The sequence below is a fragment of the Odocoileus virginianus genome, chromosome 17 (assembly GCF_023699985.2).
Source record: "Odocoileus virginianus isolate 20LAN1187 ecotype Illinois chromosome 17, Ovbor_1.2, whole genome shotgun sequence".
Classification (NCBI taxonomy): Eukaryota; Metazoa; Chordata; class Mammalia; order Artiodactyla; family Cervidae; genus Odocoileus; species Odocoileus virginianus.
In genome coordinates this window covers 49,191,965-49,214,439 of record NC_069690.1, presented here as the reverse complement: position 1 = coordinate 49,214,439, position 22,475 = coordinate 49,191,965, and the positions used below count along the sequence as shown (strand labels likewise).

The 22,475-nt window shown below is 44.2% G+C and overlaps 1 protein-coding gene across 1 annotated transcript in view; it reads right to left on the bottom strand.

The window, feature by feature from the left end:
- The window catches only part of PECAM1 (platelet and endothelial cell adhesion molecule 1), a 60,896-nt gene that overhangs the window by 22,258 nt on the left and 16,163 nt on the right, over positions 1 to 22,475 (bottom strand). Inside the window, 10 exon segments of the mRNA XM_020910528.2 lie at positions 216 to 278; positions 1,285 to 1,338; positions 3,915 to 3,991; positions 4,657 to 4,684; positions 6,170 to 6,277; positions 7,116 to 7,403; positions 11,427 to 11,702; positions 13,571 to 13,819; positions 19,606 to 19,776; positions 19,779 to 19,880. Of these exon segments, the coding sequence (XP_020766187.2) occupies positions 216 to 278; positions 1,285 to 1,338; positions 3,915 to 3,991; positions 4,657 to 4,684; positions 6,170 to 6,277; positions 7,116 to 7,403; positions 11,427 to 11,702; positions 13,571 to 13,819; positions 19,606 to 19,776; positions 19,779 to 19,880 (1,416 nt within the window).

Genomic DNA, 22,475 nt, shown 5'->3' with positions numbered 1-22,475 from the left:
GTATGGTAAATAATAATGCAATTGTACATCTCTAAGCCTGGACGCGGGCCACTGCTCCTGCCTCGGGCATGTTCACCCCGCCTGTCTGCTGGCCACCTCCCTACTGAGTGACGACAGTGACTGGACTCTTGTCCCGGGGCCACAGCTCAGTCCAGCATCTACACCCAAACAGACAGCAAAATGTGGGGGATCCGATCCTCGAGGGATGGCGTTACCTCGGTGAGGCTCCGGGGAGGTCACTTCCACTTCCGTGTACTCCACGTCCAAGGTCAGAGGCTCTGCTCGAAAGAAACACAGCAGCCTGTGGTTAGAAAGGGTCTCCTTGGGTCGCGGGTGCCAGGGCGGAGGCTCAGGCCACATTAGAGGTTTCTACTCATGTGATCAAATTAATCGGTATTTTTTAACGGGGAAACCAGACACAGGGTTAGCGCCACTCTAAGTGGATGAGAAAACTCAGACTGAGTGAGGTAGTGAGGAAGCCTGCACTCCCAGGATGTGGAAGGACCCTCCGGGTCAGGTCCCACTGTTACCACAGTGGGCAAACTTGCAAAGTAGATACAGAATCCAGCCAGCTTGGGTCATGGCAGTTACCTCTAGAAGCCCTCTCCTTGACCACAGGCACAGAACACTTTCTCCAAGACGGTGAGGATCTCAGGAAATGAGGAACGGGATCCCCAACCTCAAAGTGCTTGGAGAGTGTGAGGCATACGCATAGGAAATCAAGTTACACCCAAAATGGAACTTCCTGATCTCAGAATGGGCTACTAAACAAGTCAGGAAGCTCTCCCTTCTCTTGAATAGCAGAGGCACAGGTGTTTTTTCCAATATAGAGTTACTGCAAACCATAATATTATATACTTTAATTTATACAATGTTATATGACAAGTGTATCTCAGTAAAGCTGGCAAAAAAAAAGTGTTAAGAGGCTGGGGTGGGGAGAAATACACATAGTAGAAATGTTCTTTTTTTTTCTTTAAGGATAATGGGTAGGTATTTATTGAATTGCTATTGTTTACATTTTTTGCATGTTATAAACATTATTTTGTATCTACTAAATGTCTAATAAAAATGAAAAATACACATGAAAAATAAAATAGCAATGCTGCTTACTTTTAAGACAAGTAACAACAGATACTAGATAGTGTCTTTGGAAAAAACCAAGAGCCGTCTCCATTTAGAAGAGGTGAGGAAACAGCCATGGGGTCTGAACAGTTTTAGTTCTTTTCCTAGGCATCTTTGACATAAAAGCAAAGGTTTCTAATTTTTTAAAAATTAGATAATTACCTTTATTTTCATTTAATGGCTTCACTGCATGGTTTCCAACATCTTCATTGTAACCTAGTTGAAAAATAGCAATCATTGTGAGAGGCCATGGAGTTCCTAGTTTTCTACATAAATTGTAAACAACTCAGTGCCACTAACAAGAGAAGTCCAGGCCAAATTCTTTAGTGTAGTTGGCAACCACAGTGTATCTGGGTTCTGAATGCCCTCCCAGTGCCCCTGGGCCCCATCCAACCCACAGTGTGGTGTCTTTCTAAAACCGGTGTGATGTCCACCATCACACGGGAAGGACATGTCTATTTATGAATGGTTCAAAATTCAGAATTGTTCACTAGAAGCAATTTCAAAGGAAAGTAAGCTTAATTCTAGAAGGGATGAGTCAGTGACAAGAAGCATGAAGGATACTGGTGAACTAACCCTTTCTATCTAGAGAACTGGGTCCATGAGAACATGGTTTAAAGATACTGCAATACCTCAGGCTGCCACCTGGGCAAGGGGAAAATTCTTTGATTTTTTTTTTTTTTTTAACCAAGTTGTTCTTTATTAGAAAAAATTCTTATGAATGCTATAGATAATATCCCTGAAGAGCACATGGTTTTCCATTCCATGCCATTATGTATTTACCAATTACTGTCACGATTACTGGGCTTTCCAGGTGATGTAGTGGTAAAGAAATCGCCTGCCAATGCAGGAGACGCAGGAGATGTGGGTTCAGTCCTTTGGTCAGGAAGATCCCCTGGAGCTGGAAATGGCAACCTACTCCAGTACTCCTGCCTGGAAATTTCCATGGACAGAGGAGCCTGATGGGCTATATCCCATAGGGTTGCAAAGAATAGGACACAAGTGAGTGATTGAGCATGTATGCACTTTGTGATTACTAACATATATATATAAGCTAAAATAATCCATGCACAGAAAAATATAATAAGAATTGTAGTATTTCCTGCATTTTGGAAATTTGAGAGGAAATTCTATTTTAATATAAGTATCAGTATTTAAAGTATCATATCTTTGTACTTATGTATGTTAATCACTCAGTCATGTCCAACTCTTTGCCACCCCAGACTGTAGACTGCAAGGCTCCTCTGTCCATGGAATTCTCCTGGTAAGAATATGGGAGTAGGTAGCCATTCTCTTCTCCAGAGGATCTTCCCAACCCAGGGATCGAACCTGCACTGCAGGCAGATTCCTTACCATCTGAGCCACCAGGGAAGCCCATACTTATGTATACATAGTACATGTTACCAACAGAACCCACTTTATACCAGAAAGAGGTATTTTCTCTATAGCATTGGATTACTTTTTGCTAAACATCCACCAAATTTTTCTGAACGGAGTTTCTCAAATGACGTATTTGCTCTCTTCTCTTTATTGGCACATTACTTCTATTATGACAAATATTTTGTTTTACTTTTTTAAAAGTTTGTGATTCTATCCAATAGGAATTGCTCCTTTGTCAAAAGATTTCTCAAGACTTCCCTGTAAAGAGGGTATTCTTTTTTTTTTTTTTTGAAAGAGATCTTATTTAAAGAGGGTATTCTAAAAATTTCTTATTTTGTGGGACACACTGTTACAAAATTTAAAAAGAACATCAGTGTTCAACTCCCAAAGCTATCTGGGACAGAACTCTTTGTGTGATGTAATCATGGCCCGCTCTGGGAAAAAGCCAGCACACCTGCTAAGGGCTTGAATAATTTTCTCCAAGATCTAACGGGATTAAGAACTCCCTGGGGCTTCCCTGGTGGTCAGGTGGTTAAGAATCCTGCCTGCAATGCAGGGGACCCCAGTTCCATCTCTGGTCTGGGAAGCTCCCACATGCTGTGGGGTAGCTAAGCCCACGCATCACAGCTACTGAGCTTGTGCTCTGAAGCCCACAACTGTGAGCCCATGTTGAGCAACTACTGAAGCCTGCATGCCTTACAGCCCAGGCTCCACAGCAAGAGACACCACCACAATGAGAAGCCTGCACATCACAACTAGAGAGAAGCCCCCACTCTCCATAATGAAAGAAAGCCTGCACACAGTAATAAAGACCCAGTGTAGCCAGTAATAAATTTAAAAAAAAAAGAAAAGAACTCCCAGAACTGGCTCCCGGTTGAGCTGACTCTCAAGCTTGCAATAAACCTCACAACTAAGTATTCTTTGATTGTACCACTTCTTTAAGTGCACCTACTAACAGTGAAATCTTTATAAATTCGTTTCCCATTGTGGCAAGTTTGAAATTGCCTTGTGCTTGCAGTAAATAATTTCATCTGAGATGTTTTACCAGTGCCTTCATTTCATAGCTGGTTTCTATCTTACAAATGGAACATGATTACACGTGGGCAGTGTCCCGTGTTTGAAAAGAACTCACGTGGTTGTCCACAGCATTGTAATTATAACCCACCTTTCGTTCCTTGGGATATTTAAAAGGTGGTGAAGTTAGAACACTATGTTCTGACTTTCTTCTGAAGTTTTTGTTTTGCTTCCTAGCCCACCACCCAATGACTGATTAGATTAGGCGCCTCTGCCTGAAGCCAGAATTTCCCGTCCAGCCTCACCCTACCGCCCACGGTTTCTGCTTCTCAGAAGGATAGGAGATGGGGAGCAAGCTTGGAAAAACTCTTAACAACTGCACAAAACCATGATGGTACCATAGTGTCTGTCGGCTTCGGTACTGGCATCTGACGATGTCTTCTCATTGTTGGAGTTCAGAAGCGGTACGGCTGGCCTTAAATTAAAATTTAAAAAGGGGAAAAGAAATAACATTTTTCTTGGCTCTAACTCCAAACTAACAACATCGTCAAAGAAAGAGCATGAGAAAAACCAGGAGGAGTTTTCTGCAATGAGAAAATTTTACTCTCTTATTTGGAACTCATGCTTTCTTCAGTTCTATGATTATCAGACAAAAATCTTCTTGCCACTGAAATCAGTGTCCGGACCAAAGGATGCATGGACATGAGGAATCCTTTATTGGGTGAATCCCATGTCGGGAGGGGATTCCTTATCCTGTGTTAATGTTTTCTCTGGGGAACAGAGAGATAGTTTCCATATTTGGGGAGTTTAGATCTCAAAAACAGTAAGAATAGTACAACCATTGTTTAAGGAAACTCTATTTTGCCAATTAAGTTTAAAAATTTTAAATTCCATCTACCACCATAATTTCATAAGGAAAAGTGTAGAAAGGACATGATCTCAGAATAAAGCCATTCTTTCTCCTGAAGGACAGTTGGCAATCTTACATACACACACCACCCCCTCCACAGCTTGCACTCAAGGTCCTAAATTATTTGAGTTTTCCAAGAACCACTGAAGACTTCCTAACAACAGAAATCCTTGCTAAACAAGTCTATCCACACCCACAGATCAGCCTCCCCTCTTCCAAAAGACACTGACCTGGACATCTCCACCGGCATCTGCTTGGCTTTAAAAGACAAAGAGAAGAACCAAAGTCAGAATAAAGAACCCACATCCACATCAGATGGGAACACTCATTTCAACCATGTTGGACTTTTTTTTTTTTTTTTGAAGATTGAACACCCATAAAAAGAGAAAACAGAAAGCCAAATATAAGTCACAGGTTTTTTTTTAAAGGAATACAAACAAATAAACAAAGTAGGTCTTCTCTTGGTCTCACACCAAGAGATTTCACATCATTTCCCCTGAAATTGGCATTTCAACCAGGAGCAACTTCCCTTCGTGGAATGTGGCAAAGAGGAAGATGATAGCACAGGAAACAGATGAGCCAGATAAATGGGCGACTATCTCTTTGCTCCAAGACCTTCCCCAAAGTAAAGGTTAAATCAATCCCCATGCTTTGAATCCCAAACTGGCCTGAGACGAAGGCCAGACTGACCCTGAGGAAGCGGTTTGTCCTGAAGACCATTTTCTCGGAGGGGCTGCTTTGCAAAAAACCCGCCTCATCTCATCTGGTCCCTCCTGTCCCCAGCAGCAGCCCCAGGGGTCTCCAACAGAACCTGCCTTATCTCAAAAAAATGTTGCAGGGCTTCCCTGGGGGGTCCAGTGGTAAAGAATCTGGTAAAGAATCTGCCTGCCAATGCAGGGGACGTGGGTTCGATCCCTGGTCCCAGAAGATTCCACATGCCTCAGGGGCAACAAAGCTGGTGCGCCACAACGACTGAGCCTGTGCTCTAGAGCCCAGGAGCCGCAACTACTACTGCCTGCTCACTCTAGAACCCCTGCTCCACAACAAGAGAAAGCACCGTAGTGAGAAGCCCGAGCACTGCAACAGAGTCGTCCCGTCTACCTGCAACTAGAGAAAGCCTATGCAGCAATGAAGAACCAGCACAGCCAAAATAAATAAACAAAATTTGAAAAAAATTATTTTTTTGCAGACTTAACTGATGCTGTGCCCTTTTGCTTGAGTCTTGCTTAGTTGACTGATTCCTCAGTGTCAGTGGATAATCCTGGCTTCCCTTCCTTGTATGGCTAACCCCAAGTATAGGGTAGAAATCGTAGCACAACCAGAAGATTGGCTGGGAGGCATTCAGTGTGTGTGTGGGGGGGGGTGGTGTCTCCACTCATGCCCAACTCTACCAGCTGTAGGACTAGGTGTGGCCAAAGCCCCACACGAAGGGCTACTTTTGATCACATGTAGATGCAACATTCCCCCCAAATTTGTCTTTTCCTGGGAGCCCAACTCAGAAAGCAAAGGCTTTCACTCATGCCTGGCTAACTCCAAGGGGCAGTAAAAGCTCACACCCACCAAAGGCAACATCTTTGGTTAGGAAGGTGACACCCCAGGAGGAAAACAAGTGTCATCAGCCACATGCCCTCAGCTCCCACTGGACCAGGGCACAAGCTTCCCATGAGGCTGAAGCCCCTCACCTCCATGGCAGGTTCCCTGGCAGGGCAGCCTGGCAGGATGGAATGAAAGGACTATGCTCACCCTTGGCTTTCTTCAGAAAATAGCATCTGGCTCCAAATACCAAGGTGGCAATGATCACTCCGATGACCACCACTGCAATGAGTCCTTTCTTCCAGGGGGCAAGATAGACTGGAAATGAAGAAAAAAAAAAGAAAAAATTTAAAAAATATATGTTTATCCCTCTGCCAGCAAGAAATAGTACAGCCTTAAGCAACAATGGGCTTCCCTGGTGACTCAGATGGTAAAGAATCCACCTGCAATGTGGTAGACCTGGGTTTGATCCCTGGGTTGGGAAGATCCCCTGGAGAAGGGAACGGCTACCCACTCCTGTATTCTGGCCTAGAGAATTCCATGGACTATAGAGTCCATAGGATTGCAGAGTCGGATACGACTGAGTGGCTTTCACTTCACTTCACTCCACTTAAGCAACAAATAAGACTGATTTTTATATCCTTGTCACTTGTGTCTTTCACTGAGCATCTACCTCTGAGGGACTCTGTAGTAGGTGCAGAAATGTTTGTTTCTGCTATAGAGTCAGTGGTGACCTGAGGGGACCATAGGACTGAAGAAGATGCTTTTTAAGCTGTCTGTTCACCCCTCTTCCCTCTCTATACATCATCCTCTACCCACACAGGTGGGCCCCTCTGACCGTGTCGGATCTGCATGACCCACTCCCCTCAACCATAGGCAGTCCGTGGGTGGACTCTTGATCCAAGTTGGTGTCTCTGCACCAAGAAGTTTGTAATGAGGACTGTGTGAAATCCTTCTAATTCCTTATCATAATCACCTCCTGTTTCATACTTAATTTGAGTGGACTTTTGCTACCTGCCACCAAAGAGCCTGGTGGATGCTAGTCCCTTGGGCCACAGCAAGATGCACTAAGTTCCCAGCCAAGTCCTCTTACATGCACTTTCTGGCCTTGAGCTTGCAGCTTACACTGCGGTCTGCTGTTGAGACCTTGACTTACCTCTGACGTTCAGTGTGTTGCTTGGGCTCACGTGTTTGGAAAGGTTGGCTCTGTTGGAGGCCGTGCAGTAATACTGTCCCTCGTGTTCCTTGCTGGCCGTGGGCACGTGCCAAAGGACCTGGGTGGCATTTGAGGTTTCTTGGTAGAAGGGTTTGGTCTCCTTTCCTTTGTAAAACTTGTACGTGATAGGACCGGATCCTTCGTTCACGGAGCAGCGAAGCACAATGGGCTTCCCAGACTCCACCTCCTCCTTCAAGAGGATAGAGAGCTGGGCTTCATCCACTGGGGCTGGAAGGCAGGTGAAGGATTAGTGGAGCAGAGAAGTGGGCAAGGGGAGGAACACGACACGGCCGCTGATCACGGCCAGCCTTCTCTAATCACAACTCGGACTTGGACTTTGCCCTTTACTCAAGTCTCTTGTGTTACCCCACATTCTTGATAGTTCCTCCCCCAATGAGCCCAGAAGGGCAGCAACGGACACCTGTCCTCACACGCTGATTAGACACAAGAGGCTAGGGACATCTCCCCCCCGCCCCGCCCCTTCATTTACCACCTCAAGAATTGGGTTGGACATAGATGTTATAGAAAAACTTGAACAAACCTTTGGCCAATCCAATATTACTGACCACTCAGCTTAACTATACGATTAGCTTATGTGTTCTATTGGGGTCTACTCTGGGTGAGTTTGTATGTGTGACTGTGTGTGTGATATTTCTCTCCCTCTGCTTAACCCAGATGCAGGGCATTTCCAGATCTTACAAGCAAATAACCTTGACACACTGCCTTCTTTAGCTCTTGTCCTGTCTTTCTCCTCCTCTGAATGATCTAAACCAATTGCTTTCACGTCCTTATTTCCCACTTCCTCGTGAGCTTGGGAACCTGAATTCTGTTGCTTTGCTTCTGAAACTGCACTGCATTTTTGGTTTTGAAGAAACTCGAAGGTCACCTGATTGCCAACTAACTCCTCCCCGAGTTTCCTTAGGTCAAATCCACGTTGGACGTTCCCCCTGCCTCCCGTCCTTGGCCTCCCCACGGCTCGCGCCTGTCACCCAGCCCTTCCTTTTTGGCTTCCCCTGGGCTCTGTGAAGCCTCACTCTGACTCTCTTACCTCCTCGCCTGCCACTTTCTCTTTATTCATCAATTTTTGCTCCCTAAATTCAGACTTTCTGCAAAATTCAGTCCTCAGTTTGCCATCTCCCTTCTCATCTTTGGTGATTTCGCCTACATGATAGCTTCTATCTGCACATTTAATGCATAAACACATAGCATCTAAAGCTTAGATACATAGCTCTAGTCCAGGTTACTCCCCTGAATTCTGTGTCTTGACTTTAACCTGTGCATTTCCACCAAGAAGCCCTGCCAGCCTCTCACTCCCAGCAAATCTGAGCAGAACTCACCTTCCTCCTATAGCCCCTTTAACTCCATATCTAGCCACCAAAATTCTGAGCCTAAACTTCCCAAGCCTAGTCTTCCCAAGTATGTTACTACTAGTGCGAGAATGAACTGATCAGCAGACCGGGATCTGATTTATGAACCACCCTCTTGTGAGTGCAGGGGGTGGCCAGAAAATGGAGCTGCTGATCCAAAAAAAGGGAGCACCTCGCCTGGCATGGGATGGCAGGAGTTGATCACAGGGAAGCCTCCTGAATGGTGCAGCCTGACCTGACAGCCTCTCTTCTTGTGAAGCACAAGGGGGTGGGGGAAAGCCAGGCTTAGGAGCCAGACAGCCCGGCCAAAATTCCCAGCATTTCAGGCCACCAGCTGTGTATCTTAAGCCCTGGTTGCCTCATTGTAAAATAAGGATGAATGAATATGGTGCTCACGTAGCTATTGTAAGTGTGAATGGGACTAATTTACTAACATAGTTCACACAGGGTTGGACATATGATCAGCGCTCATAAACATTAGCCACTAATATTGACCCACTCTATTTTTTTAATTCATTCATTTTTGGCAGCACTGGGTTTTCGTTGCTGCATGTAGACTTTCTCTAGTTGTGGTGCAAGGGCTTCTCTGTGAGGTGGCTTCTCTTGTTTCGGAGTGTGGGTTCTAGAGCATGTGGGCTTCAGTAGCTGTGGCCCACAGCCTAAGTTGCCCCGTGGCATACGGAATCTTCCCAGACCAGGGATCCAACCTGCATTGGCAGGTGGATTTTTAACCACTAGACCACAAGGGAAGTCCAATTCTGACCCGCTGTAAACCAAGAGTTTCACATGGGCTTCTACGTTAGCTTCTTAAAGCACTTTAAGGTTTGAAGTCCCCACCCCTTCTAACTGATGGGACCAGCAGGTGAATCTTCCCAAGACCCAATTCTCAGCATGCCCTCCTTCCTTCTAGCTCTTCACTGCACACAGGACAAAGCCCCAGTTCCTCCGACTGGCAGCTGATGCCCTTCATGGTTAGGCTCAGTTACTCTACAAGTTTATACCCAATGACTCTCCATTCCCAACCTTACTTTCCAGTCATCCATCCCCAGCCTTTTGAGCTACTCCACAGAGCCTTTTGATCACCTATTTGACGAGGCTAGAGACCAGCTTGAGCCCTCTCTGCCTACCGATCATCGAGCCCTAGCTCCTGGCCCAGCTCTTCCCACTCAAGTTAGATGATATCTTTCATACCCTTAATTCCTATTATCATCACTGTAAGGAGAGTTTGCAGGAGAGTTAATAATGTGTTGCCTGGTAACATTTTTTAAATATTTATTTGCATTGTTATTCAAATATGTTGAAACTGTTTCTTCACTATTTAATCAGGAGATACAAAGAATATATCTTATTTTTGTTGTTGTTGTTATGACCTATGGCATGAGATGCTTATTAGATACCAATGCTAACTTGAGAAATACAGTTACTCAGTGAAATGAAGTCACTCAGTCATGTCTGACTCTTGGCGACCCCATGGACTATGCAGTCCATGGAATTCTCTAGGCCTGAATACTGGAGAGGGTAGCCTTTCCCTTCTCCAGGGGATCTTCCCAATCCAGGGATCAAACCTAGGTCTCCCTCATTGTTACTCTTAGGCTATACATTAATAGTAGGTTTACAGATTAGGATTCTGGGTTTTCACTGCAGAGGACACGTGTTAAATCCCTGGTCAGGGAACTGAGATCTTGCAAGCCAACTAGTGTGCCTCCCTGAAAAACAATTATAGGAGGAATCACTATCCAACTCAAGATGTCCACATGGCACATGTAGATAAGCAGTCCTTAAACAAAAAGGAGGAAGAGGAAGCCTTATTAAGCTTTTTACAACAAGATGCAGAACATCTCAGAGATACAAATAATGGCACACCTAAGGCCTTCTGAAAGGTACAAGACCAAGGCTCAAGGAAAATTATTCACCCCAGGACAATGGTATATTTCTCTTGAGTATGAGAGCCCCAGGGACTGTTAGCCTGCAGCTCTGACTGCTGTGATTTCCACACATGACAGAATTGGCCCTGCCAGGGGTCCAGGGTCCATGGTAGAGAAGAGCTCTGGTCTACATTTCCCAGAAAGGACTGTAAGTTCATCAAAAGGGGGCAAACAGGGACTTCCCTGCTGGCTCAGTGGTAAAGAACCCACCTGCCAATGCAGGATACACAGGTTTGATCCCTGGTCCGGGAAGATCTCACATGCCTCAGAGCAACTAAGCCTGTGTGCCACAACTGTTGAGCCTGTGCTCTAGAGCCCAGGAGCTGCAACTAATGCAGCCCAAGTGCCTAGAGCCCATGCTCTGAAACAAGAGCCACTGCGATGAGAAGCCACGCACTGCCACAAAGAGTCGCTCCCACTCACCACAACTAGAGAAGAGACATGCAGCAATGAAGACCCAGCACAACCCAAATAAATAAAGAACATTATAAAAAGGAGCAAGTGGAACTTCCCTGGTGATCCAGTGGCTAAGACTCTGCGCTCCCAATGCAGGAGGCCTGGGTTGGATTCCTGGTTGGGGAACTAGATCCCATTTGCCACAACTAAAGATTCTACATGCCGCACGTAAGATCCAGCGCAGCCAAATAAATAAATGAAAAGGAGCAAATGTTAAGGGAACCTCAAAGCACAACTTTTGTGCTTCCTCAGGTTGGGACACTTTACTTATATTTCAACAGTTCACTTAAAAGTTTCTGAAAATAGATGATACCAGCCACATTGATTAACCACCAGATATTTTCCAGCCCCAGTTACTTGGGCTTTGGTCTTGCTTTGGCACGTGTCATGTTTATGGACTTTGCACAGGTACCATTCACTTCTCTCGTCCACTCTCAAACCTTTGAAAATGTGAACTAAAACTGCAGTCCCCCATGGATTCTTCTCATAGCACAGAGACTTACCTATCACCTTGACTCGCAGAACTTCGCTGAACATCTTGGTGTGGGAATGGCAATTATCTGCACTGCACCAGTATTCTACATCTTTCATGGGTTTATCTCTGAATATTGCAGGCTCATTTGAGCCCACGCTCTGATTCGCCACAAGCTTACTTGCGTCTGAAAGCTGATAAAAAATGGGTGCAGTTCCGTTTATGGACTGACAACTGACTTCAATGGTCTGTCCTTTTATCACCTCAGACCTGGAGTTATGAAAAATACTGGGCTTGGAAAGCATTTCTAGAATGACAGAGAGAGAGAGAGAGAAAAAACAATCTGAGACAAAACATCCAGCCCAAGGTGTTCCTTCTGCAAACTCTGGGCTTGGCTTTCTCTATCATTGCTCTAATTTAAAATGCCTGCCTGGACCCAGAGATTACCACATTTAGTGAAGTACGTCAGGTAGAGAAAGACAAATATCATATAATACTGCTTACATGTGGGATCTTAAAAAATGGTACCAATGAACCTATTTATAAAACAGAAAAAGATTCACAGATGTAGAAAACAAACAGGGTTACCAAAGGGGAAAGGGGGGGAGTGGGAGGTGTAAACTGGGAGACTTGGGTTGACATATACACACTACCGTATATAAAAGAGGTAACTAATAAGGGCCTATGGTATAGTACAAGGAGCTCTATTCAATACTCTGTAATGGGCTATATGGGAATAGAATATAAAAAAGAGTGGATATCTATTATGTACTACCGATTCTCTTTGCTATATAGCTGAAACTAATGCAACATTGCAAATCAACTGTATTCCAACAAAAATTAATTTTAAAAAACAATGAAGTAAAATAAAATGCCTGCTGCCATCTCTATCTTTAGGGGACTCCTTTAAGATTCTTGAGGAGGGAGAGGGAAAGAGAATAACATAAACAAAAAAGGATGACACAAATTCAGGAAAAACATTATAACCCCCTAAATATATGCTTATATTTTCACATATCTTATGTACACATACACACACATTCATATCTCTTTCTTTGTTTTGAGAAAAGACAGGAGAAAAATGTTTAAAAAAAATATAACAAGTATCCAACAATATATTTTAAAACCAACTCAGTGCCTCAGCTTCTCCTGATAGTAAGTTTCATGCCTCAGAAATAAGACTTATACTAGGCCATTATTTAGAAATTAGCCTATTTATAAAGCTAATATGATGAAATGACCTCCTCACAAGAACTACAACACCACAGAGAATTACAATGGAATGACCCACATTTGTCTTGTATATTATTTCCTTGTCGGGTAGATGACCACTAAAATCCTGCTTCGGTTGAGACTAAAATCTTGGCTGGGTTTACGCTGAAGGCTAAACTGAAGGAACATGACTGTTGAATAAGAACAGTGACAGGGACAGCTTGACTGGCGTTTCACATTCCACTCCTCAAAGTGTGGTCCGGGGCCCAGCAGCACCAGCATCTCCAAGTTGCTGGTTAAAGACACAAAACCTGACCCCAATCTAACCTGTGCTGTAACCAGGTGTTTTGTGCACATTCAAGTCCGAGAAGCCCGGCTCTAAGTGGTCCAGATATCTACTTCTACCCAGTAGGGGTCCCAGCCCTTTGGGTAAGCCAGGAGAGTAATCAAAAACTGGAACCTAGGGACTTCCCTGGCAGTCCAGTGGTTAAGACTCCGAGCTTCCACTGCAGAGGGCGAAGGTTCGATCCCTGGTCAGGGAACTAAGATCCCATTTATCAGGCAGTATGGCAAAAAAGTAACCCTAAAATCTTAAAGCTTAGCATTGACTAAGCAGTGTTTCCTCCCTGACCCTTTGGGTGCGTGCCTGTTCAAGCAGCAGAATCCTGTGGGTTTGGAGGCCACTTCATCAGCATGCAGCCACAACAAAGCCACAAACGTGACTTTTGCCAACGACATCGCTCTTGATGCATCTCACCTGTATCCTGAGCAGAAATACCCACCTGCTGCTATTCAGCCTCTTGTTTTCACTCCTCTCTCCCCAAATCCCCCTCCCCAACCCCCTGGGTTTTTATCCTGCCTCAGTCTGAACCATCTTCAGACTGGAGAGGGTGGCGGCTAGAGATAAACTCCCTTTCTCCCATTCAGTCCAGAGGCTCTCAGGGCCAGCGAGGACATACTCACCACACACAGTTATCCGGACTGTGTTGCTTCTCTTGACCACCCTGCCGACACCTGCGACACAGGTGTATGACCCGCTGTCCCACTCTGACACTCTCTTGGTGAAATTTTGAGTCTGTGACACAGTCGTGCCTCCCTTATAGATGGTGAAGTTGGCCGGAGGTGCTCCTGGGATGGAGCACCACAGGTTCAGATCTTCTCCCTGGTCCAGATGTATGGCTGAAGACTCAAGCTTAGGCTTGGAAAACAGCTCTGAAAAGAACAGTGAGTGGGAATGGGGTGAGATGTTTGTGGGTACCAGCTCCCTAGTCCCCTGTATGGAGAAGACTGTGGCCCAGGTGCTTCTGGGAGAACCAGTTCCCCACTTCCTGCACAAAGTTTCCCTTTGCTTCTCAGGAACCTGATGACCATGCAATTCATGAGCCAGGGTTCATTCTTCTCCTGGGATTCCAATGGCAGGTTTGCCTCCCTCATTAATCCAATTTATTTTACAGACATGGATTAGAAAAATTTGGCAATTTGTAATGTGGCAAGTAATGACTCAGGCATTCACTCGTTTATTCATCCACTCACTCGTTTCATCCCACAAGTACTTATCTCAGGCCATCTCTGTGCTTGGCAGAGGAGAGGTAGCAGTAGAAAATAAACAGTCCTTGACTCTAAAGTGCTTAAGTCTCGTGGGCGATTCTTCAGATAGTGTCTGCAGTAGAGCCCATAGAGGGGACATGGGACGTAGGCTTGAAGAAAGCAGGAGAAAACTCCTGGGGTATGTTATCCAGGCAAAGATAGAAAGTATCACAGGAAGAGAGAATAACATATGGAAGGTCTGGCAAGAGGTTCAAGCACCCGAAAGTTCAGGCAGCCTGGGATGCTGTGGGAGAAGAAAAAGAAGGTTTGCAGATCTTCAAGGAACTTGAGAATCACATTTTAAAAAGTGTGGATTATACCCTTGGGACAACGGGAGCCATGGATGGTCTGAGTCACGGGGATAGCTTCAGATGTGTTCTGCAGGGAGATCTCTGGAAGGAGAGTGGATGGGGTTGGAGGGACCCAGACTGGAAGCAGGAGGGAGTGTGGTCTGGGCTTGAAGCAGAGTGATGCTGTGGAGTTGGGGAGAAGCTGCAGCTTGGCCACCTTTCCTCCAGCATTTCTCATGGAGGAGCATGAAGATGCCACCTGGAGCCTCCCAAGGCCAAGTACTTGGTAAGTTTCAACAGTCTATGCTACTGGAAGGAGTTATTAGCATCATAATGTAGGTTGGATGTCGAGAGTATTAAAGACTGCAGTTGACTTTCAAGAAGTTTCATCATCTCCTAATACAAATATTCTCTGAACAATATCAGTATTTTATAATAATGGTAAATGTTTGTTTTCGGCCGCAGAGGAATTACTAATTAGCTACGTAACCTTTGCGGAGACTTGGCTCCTTCATGTAAGCAAATGTGCACTGACTCCATGGTTATGACCCTTGAAGCAGAAGGAAGAAGGAGCCAGTGGTGCTTGAGACTGTCTTCATATTGAGAAAGAGGCTGAGACTTGAAGTTTCTCTTAGAAAACCTTAGGAGTTTAAGAATGCAATCAGGACTCGGGGGTCAAATTCTACCTTTTGCTCTATATTTAGGATTTGATCTGCCATACAGGTTTGGAAGTAAAAACCAACACTGTTGTGATGATCACTGATATTCCATGGATGGAAATGGAAGTCATTTCCATCATAATTATAATCAGTATTTACACAGTGTCTTCTTAGTTTCCTTGATAGGGAATAAAATAACACTGTAAATCAGGTGATCTTCTAATAATTAAGTCATTGAGGCACATTACGCCCCTCTTTCCTTCCATATAATGAACCTCAACTTACCTCTTTTCAAATCACCATCAAAAGCTCTAGGTTAGGGGACTTCTCCAGTGATCCAGTGGCTAAGACTCTATGCTCCCAATACACGGGGCCTGGGTTCGATCCCTGGTCAGGGAACTAGATCCCACATGCCGCAACTAAGAGGGGCAACTAAAATCCAGCATGCCACAACTAAGACCAGGCACAGCCAAATGAAATGAAATGAAATAAAACAAAGCTCTAGGTTAGGAGTGGGGAAAAAAAAGAAAGAAATTGACCTCCTTAAGAACCTTACAATCTCAATAGACAAATACCAAAAAAGTAAAAAAAAAAAAAACCCTCAGGAAGAATCCCACAGAAATGATTTCACATTTAAAAATAAGTAAACAGAAATGCAAAAAATACAAATCATCTTGCTGGGGTGGGTGGACAATGGTTTAGAATTAAGAATGAGATGTTGTTAGGGAATAATCTGTTTATAAAGGAGGAGATGTAGGCAGATCTGCTGGACCATGACTCAGGTTAATAAGGATAAGTCTTTCATTCACTCACTGAGCAAATATTTACTGAGTGCCTATAATGTGCCAAGCTCTGTGCTAAGTATCAATGTTGTCAGATGAATTGAGCCATAGACCTTCCAGAGCTCACCCAGGATGATGAAGACAGATGTGCTAAATCTTTACAGTGACTGTTGACCTGCAGACAGGAGAAGAGTGTGATGGGAACTGAGGCGTGACCATGGGACTCTTCCTGGGAGGTTCCTAGAGGGAGATTTGGGGCTTGGTCTTTAAGGACAATAGAGGTCTTCCAGTGACCAAGCAGAAAGAATATTCCAGGCAGAGTGGGGTGAGATGTTTGGAAGGGGCTGGAGTCAAGGTGAAGGTGTGTGTGTGTGTGTGTGTGTGTGTGTGTGCATGTGTGTGTGCATGCATGCTCAGTCATGTCCAACTCTTTGAGAGCCCATGGACTATAGCCTGCCAGGCTCCTCTGTCCATGGAATTTTCTAGGCAAGAACACTGGAGTGGTTTGCCATGCCCTTCTCCAGGGGTTCTTCCTGAGCCAGGAATCAAACCCAGGTCTCTTTCATCTCCTGCATTGGCAAGCGGGTTTTTTTGTTTTTGTTTTTTGACCAGCTGAACCACCAAGGAAGCCCATAAAGCCCAGGAACAATGAAGCCAAACAGGTGCTTCTCCTACAGGTTAGTTGAAGGATGAATTGGAGCAGAGATGCTTCGGGAACTCCTATGACATCCTGGTGTGAGGGCCAGAGTGAGGGTGTGATTGTAGAGATGAGATGACAGGACAGAGTTGCAAGTCCTGGCAGTACCTGGGTCTGAAAATGTGATGGAAACCCACTTTCGAGCCAAAGACAAATGACTAATTCAATGATCTTGATGTCCACAAAATTATTGTGAGCCTCCAACATCACTCTATAGAACCACTCATAGTGAGACTGGATAGCAACAGGGAAGTGGAGAACAGGCTGCAGAAGTGGGCCTGGAGCCAGGTCCAAGGGCTTGCAGCACTTGAAGGTGGGGGAGTTGCCTGCCAGCCCTGGCATGGCTCCGGCAGCTCTACATGGAACAGGAGCACAGAGCATCAGACTGAGGGGATGGGAAGGGCCGGCCGAGCCTAACACTGAGCTTCCTCGGGCCAGGGAGCCTCGCCTTCTGATTGACTCGCATACTCAGCATGACTCAGACTTCTGATGTGGGATCAGCTACAGCAATAGTATCTTGTGGTCCAAAGATGCCTCATGTTTCCCTAAAGTAGCCTGGTCCAAGGGGCTGGAGTACTGCTCTAACCCCTGAAATTGCCCTTGTGTTTGCCACTCAGTCCCTGCTGCTCCCATGGCCATACAACTGACTCTTTAACAGAGTTGATCATTGCATCACATTCTCATCATCTATTTATGTCTGTGAAATTCTTCAAAGCTGCATAGGGCAGCTCCCTAGGTCCCCAAAGTTGCCCAGCACACAGAAGGTGCTCAATATATGTTGAACTGAGTACTGTTCTCTAATAAGATAATTATATTTTATCTAAAAAAATGTGCCATCAAAATATTTGCCATTATCAATAACAAACTAAATCGCTAGCAGGAGCCAATCTGGTATAGACCTGCAGGATCCAACATCTGCCAGTCACCTAGCTGGGTAGTTGGCAGGACTGTCACTGTGACTGTACAGTCTATACTGACACAGAGGAGGCTTTCAGTAAATGAGCGAATGAATGATGAATGAATGAACACTTTCACTTGGGAACCAAAAAGTGCCGACTCTCTCTGCCTCTGGAATGCTGTCACCCTATGCTCATCTGTTCATCCAACAAATATGTATTGAAACTCTACTGTGTGCCAGGTACTGTTCAGCTGTTAGCGATATAGCACTGGATAAACTAGATAATATCCTCACCACCTTAACATTCTAGTGCCTAAAGGTATACAATACACAGGGAAAGGTAGAGTACATTTTTTTCTTTGCTGGTAAAGGCTGTTTTGAAAAGTAAAGTCAGGTAGGGACTTCCCTGGCCATCCAGTGGTTAAGACTCTGCGCTTCTTGCAGCACTGTTTATAATAGCCAGGACATGGAAGCAACCTAGATGTCCATCAGCAGATAAATGGATAAGAAAGCTGTGGTACATATACACAATGGAATATTACTCAGCCATTAAAAAGAATACATTTGAATCAGTTCTAATGAGGTGGATGAAATTGGAGCCTATTATACAGAGCAAAGTAAGTCAGAAAGAAAAACCCCAATACAGTATACTAATGTATATATATGGAATTTAGAAAGATGGTAACGATGACCCTATATGCGAGACAGCAAAAGAGACACAGATGTATAGAACAGTCTTTTGGACTCTGCTAGAGAAGGCAAGGGTGGGATGATTTGAAAGAATAGCACTGAAACATGTATATTATCATATGTGAAACAAATCGCCAGCCCAGGTTCGATGCATGAGACAGGGTGCTCGGGGCTGGTGCACTAGGATGACCCAGAGGGATGGGATGGGGAGGGAGGTGGGAGGGGAGTTCAGGATGGGAAACACATGTACACCCATGGCTGATTCATGTCAATGTATGGCAAAGACCACTACAATATTGTAAAGTAATTAGCCTCCAATTAAAATTTTTTTAAAAAGACCCTGCACTTCTGCTGCAAGGGGCATGGGTTCTATCCCCGGTCAGGGATTTCAACCTCAGCAGGGCAACTAAGCCCACACACTGCAACTAGAGACGCCAGAGGGCAGCAATGAAGACGTGTGTCTGTGCGTGCTCTGTTGTGTCCAACTCCTTGCGGCACCATGGACTATAGCCCACCGGGCTCCTCTGTCCATGCGATTCTCCAGGCCAGAATACTGGAGTGGGTTGCCATTTCCTTCTCCAATGAAGACTTAGTACAGCCCCCAAATTAAACTAAATAAGTAAGTGAAAAGTAAAGCCAGGTAAAGAAGGAAGGCATCCAGGGGAACTTTCTAAGTACATGGGTTTGGAAATCTAACAGGCCCGGGGTAACTCTTGCTCTGCCACTCGGCAATCCTGTAATCATTGGGTGAGTGACCTGACTCCTCAGCTCCAGTTTCTACATCCATAAAGCCAGTATCATAATACCTACGTTATGGCATAATTATGAGCTTGAATGAAAATGTATGTAAACCAGACAAAGAGTATTCAACAAAGAGGGACTATGACTATGATTTTTGAGTCTAGTAATGCTTTCTTGCTCCTGACCCTGTCTGAGGACCTCCACAGGGATGTAGAGATCTAGCACAGTACTTGGCACAAAGGGAAGAAAAATGTGACATAATAATAGAAACGCCAGTTAACATTTGCTGAGTGCTTACTCTGTATGCGGCTCTGTAGGAAAGGCGATGGCATTTAGTCCTTATAACAGTCCTGCAGTGCTATCATCACTCCAACGTCAGAATTGTGGCAAGGAGACGGTCAGTCACTCACTCAAGCTCACGGATGTACTGAGTGGCCCGGCTGGGATCTGACAGCCCAACCTGCACCCTCAGGCGCCGCAGCGGACTGCTGACTCGCTCTGCACTGCCTTTTTCCCCATGAGCACCACGGCCCTGCCTGCACACACCCATTCAGACCGGCGGGAGCAGAAGAACCAGCTCTCACTGCCCGGCCCTGATTCCAGCACAGAGACCTCGCAAGCCCGCCACAGGCCGACACCCTCCAGCAACCCTACCTGTGATGTTGACCATGACGCTGCTGACTTTGGATATGCGACTGGCTTCCACTTTGCACGTGTAGTTGCCGTTGTGCTCCGTCGTGGCCATCACGGAGTACACAGCCTCGCTGCTGTAGCTGTTGTGTGCGACAATCTCCCTGTCCTTCTGGATGATGATTTCCGGAAAGACTGGGCCTGGTGCGTCACCTGAACAGTGCACTTGACCTGGAGGTCATCTCCTTCTGTGATCTTTCCCTCGGGGATGATGTGGAATTTGGGATTAGAGAAGGATTCTACGAGAAGAGGACAAACTGGTTGGAATCAGGTTCAAATCTGGGTGAGGAGAAAAGGCACTTCCCTCCCCTTTTCTGTGCTTTTGGATGCCAACCAGTTTTTCCTTATTAATTAAAAAAAAAAATTCAACCTTTCCTTTCAAAAACCTTCACCAAGGCTGCTCTGGTGCTCCCTCCCTCTCACTCACTCTTGCATCTTCAGCCTTCTTCTTAATTTCGTTTCTCTAACTTTGAGCTTCCCAAAGGTCAAACCCACATCTCATCTGAAGAACATTTTTCAAATGACTTCAGAAATAATCACAGCAATGAGAATCAGACCCTTCTCTTGCCCACCAAGGATTTTCTAGGTAACTCTCATACCATTTCATGGACCTCTGGCATTTCAGATAATGCCATATGCCCCTGCAAAGTGTTTTTTAGTATATTCTATTTCTTTTTTAAAAATGCTGGTTGTGACTAACTAAATTGATTTCATGACTCATGCAGTTTGAAAAACACTGTTTTAATAAAATATGGGTCAACATTAGGGTTCGGACATGGTGAGGGAGGTAGGGCCAGGCCTTTGCTTCCACCAAAAAACCCATCAGAGCGTAAAGGAGTATATACACCAATTACAGCCACGTAAAATACAGATAAGGACATTAAAAGATACCAAAAGTAAATTTAAAGTGACCTACTACTTTAATATTCATTAGGTTTTTTTTAACTGTAAAGTCATTTAAATTCACAATAAAAAGATATCATTTAAAAAAAAAAAGACTTTGTTTTCCTGAGTAAGAGTCAAAAAAAGAGACAGCATCTTTTAGGACATTCAACAATACCCTCTGGGGTAGCTTGATAATAACTAAAGACTTTCCTGACACCCAAACTAACTCCAGATGTATCAGAGATCTAAATGCACAACAGGAAAAAAAAATTAAACCACAGAAACAGTAAAAGAAAACAGAGGTGCATTTTTTGCTTTAATAATCTTGGAGCATGGAGGAACTTTAGGTATGCATCACAAAACTGGATACCGTAAAAAAAAAAAAGATGCATAAATTGATACCATAAGAAAAAAAGATGCATAAATTTGATTTTAACTGAAGATTGAAAGATTTTTCAGGGAAGTAAAAAATAAAGACAAGTGACAATCTGGGTAAATCTTTGCATAGCACCTGACAAAGAGCTCATCCCTTTAATTTATAAAGGGCTCAAACAAATCAATCCGAAGCAGTAGGCAAATATGGGCAAAATGTATGTGATAGGCAGGCATGAAGGGATATAAAAGTACACATTTACAAATGTAAAAAACATACTCAACCTTCTTTGGTCTTTAGACCAAAGAAATACAAATCACAGTAGTGATATGCCATTGTGCCTCAATTATAATAGACTGTCAGAAATAACAAAAATATTGGGAGCTCCCCGGCAGTCCAGTTAAGATTCGGTGCTTTCACTGCTGTGGCCCAGGTTCAATCCCTGACTGAAGACTGAGATCCTGCAAGCTGCTCACAGGCAGTCAATAAAAGAGAAAACATCAATAATATACTGTGTTGATGAGGATGTGGGAGAATGAACACTTTTGATGGAAATGTTTATCCTTTTGGAGGAGCACATTGGTGACATTTTTCAATACCCAAAATGCACAAAACACTTGAATCAAGAATTTGACACAGGGACTTCTCTGGCGGTCCCAGTGTTTAAGAATCTGCCTGCCAAAGCAGAGGACATGGGTTTGATTCCTGGTCCAGGAAGATGCCACATGCCACAGGGCAACTAAGTCCTTGTGCCACAATGACAATTACTGAAGCCAGGGTGCCCTAGAGCCCACGCTCTTCACCAAGAGAAGCCAGCACAATGAGAAGCCTGCACATCAGAACTAGAGCAGCGCTTACTCCCTGAAACTAGAGAAACAAAGACCCAGCCAAAAGTAAATAAATAAATAATTAAATTTAAAAAAAGAATTTGACACATAAATAATAATGAAATACTCACAAAACTAGAGGAGTTACAAGAATGTTTGCTGCCAGATTGTCTTAAGAGCAAACAAGTGGGGAGAAAATGCCTAAATGTCCATCAGCATAAAATGAGGCAGGTGACTGTCACCTTCTGAGATGGCCCACACTCTGGCTATGGAGTGTGTTCCCTCCCTGAAGAAAACATTCTTTCACTTTCAAAAAATAAATTAATTTAAAAACCTAAAATGAAATGAGGCAAATACATTATAGCATATCCTTACAACAGGATTCTGAGTTGTCACTAAAATGGTAAAGATCTGTATTTCTTGATATGGACAAAAGTACATCTATATTGTATTTGTTAAGAAAAAGTTATAAGATACAATGTTTTACAGGTCTCTCTCTCTCTCTTTCTATTTTTTTTTTTTTTTGGTAAAAACAAAGATAAATAAGTCAAAACTGTGTGTGCACATGATGAATGAGCAGAACAAGCCTAGAAAACCACACAAAAGACTTTCTCTAAGTGCTGGTACTTTCTTTGAAGAACTGTCACTTTATGTAGTACCACATTTTCTGAAAATTTAACCCACACCATGAACTACAATAAAAAAATTTTGTATATACATAATACTATATATATATATATATACACACA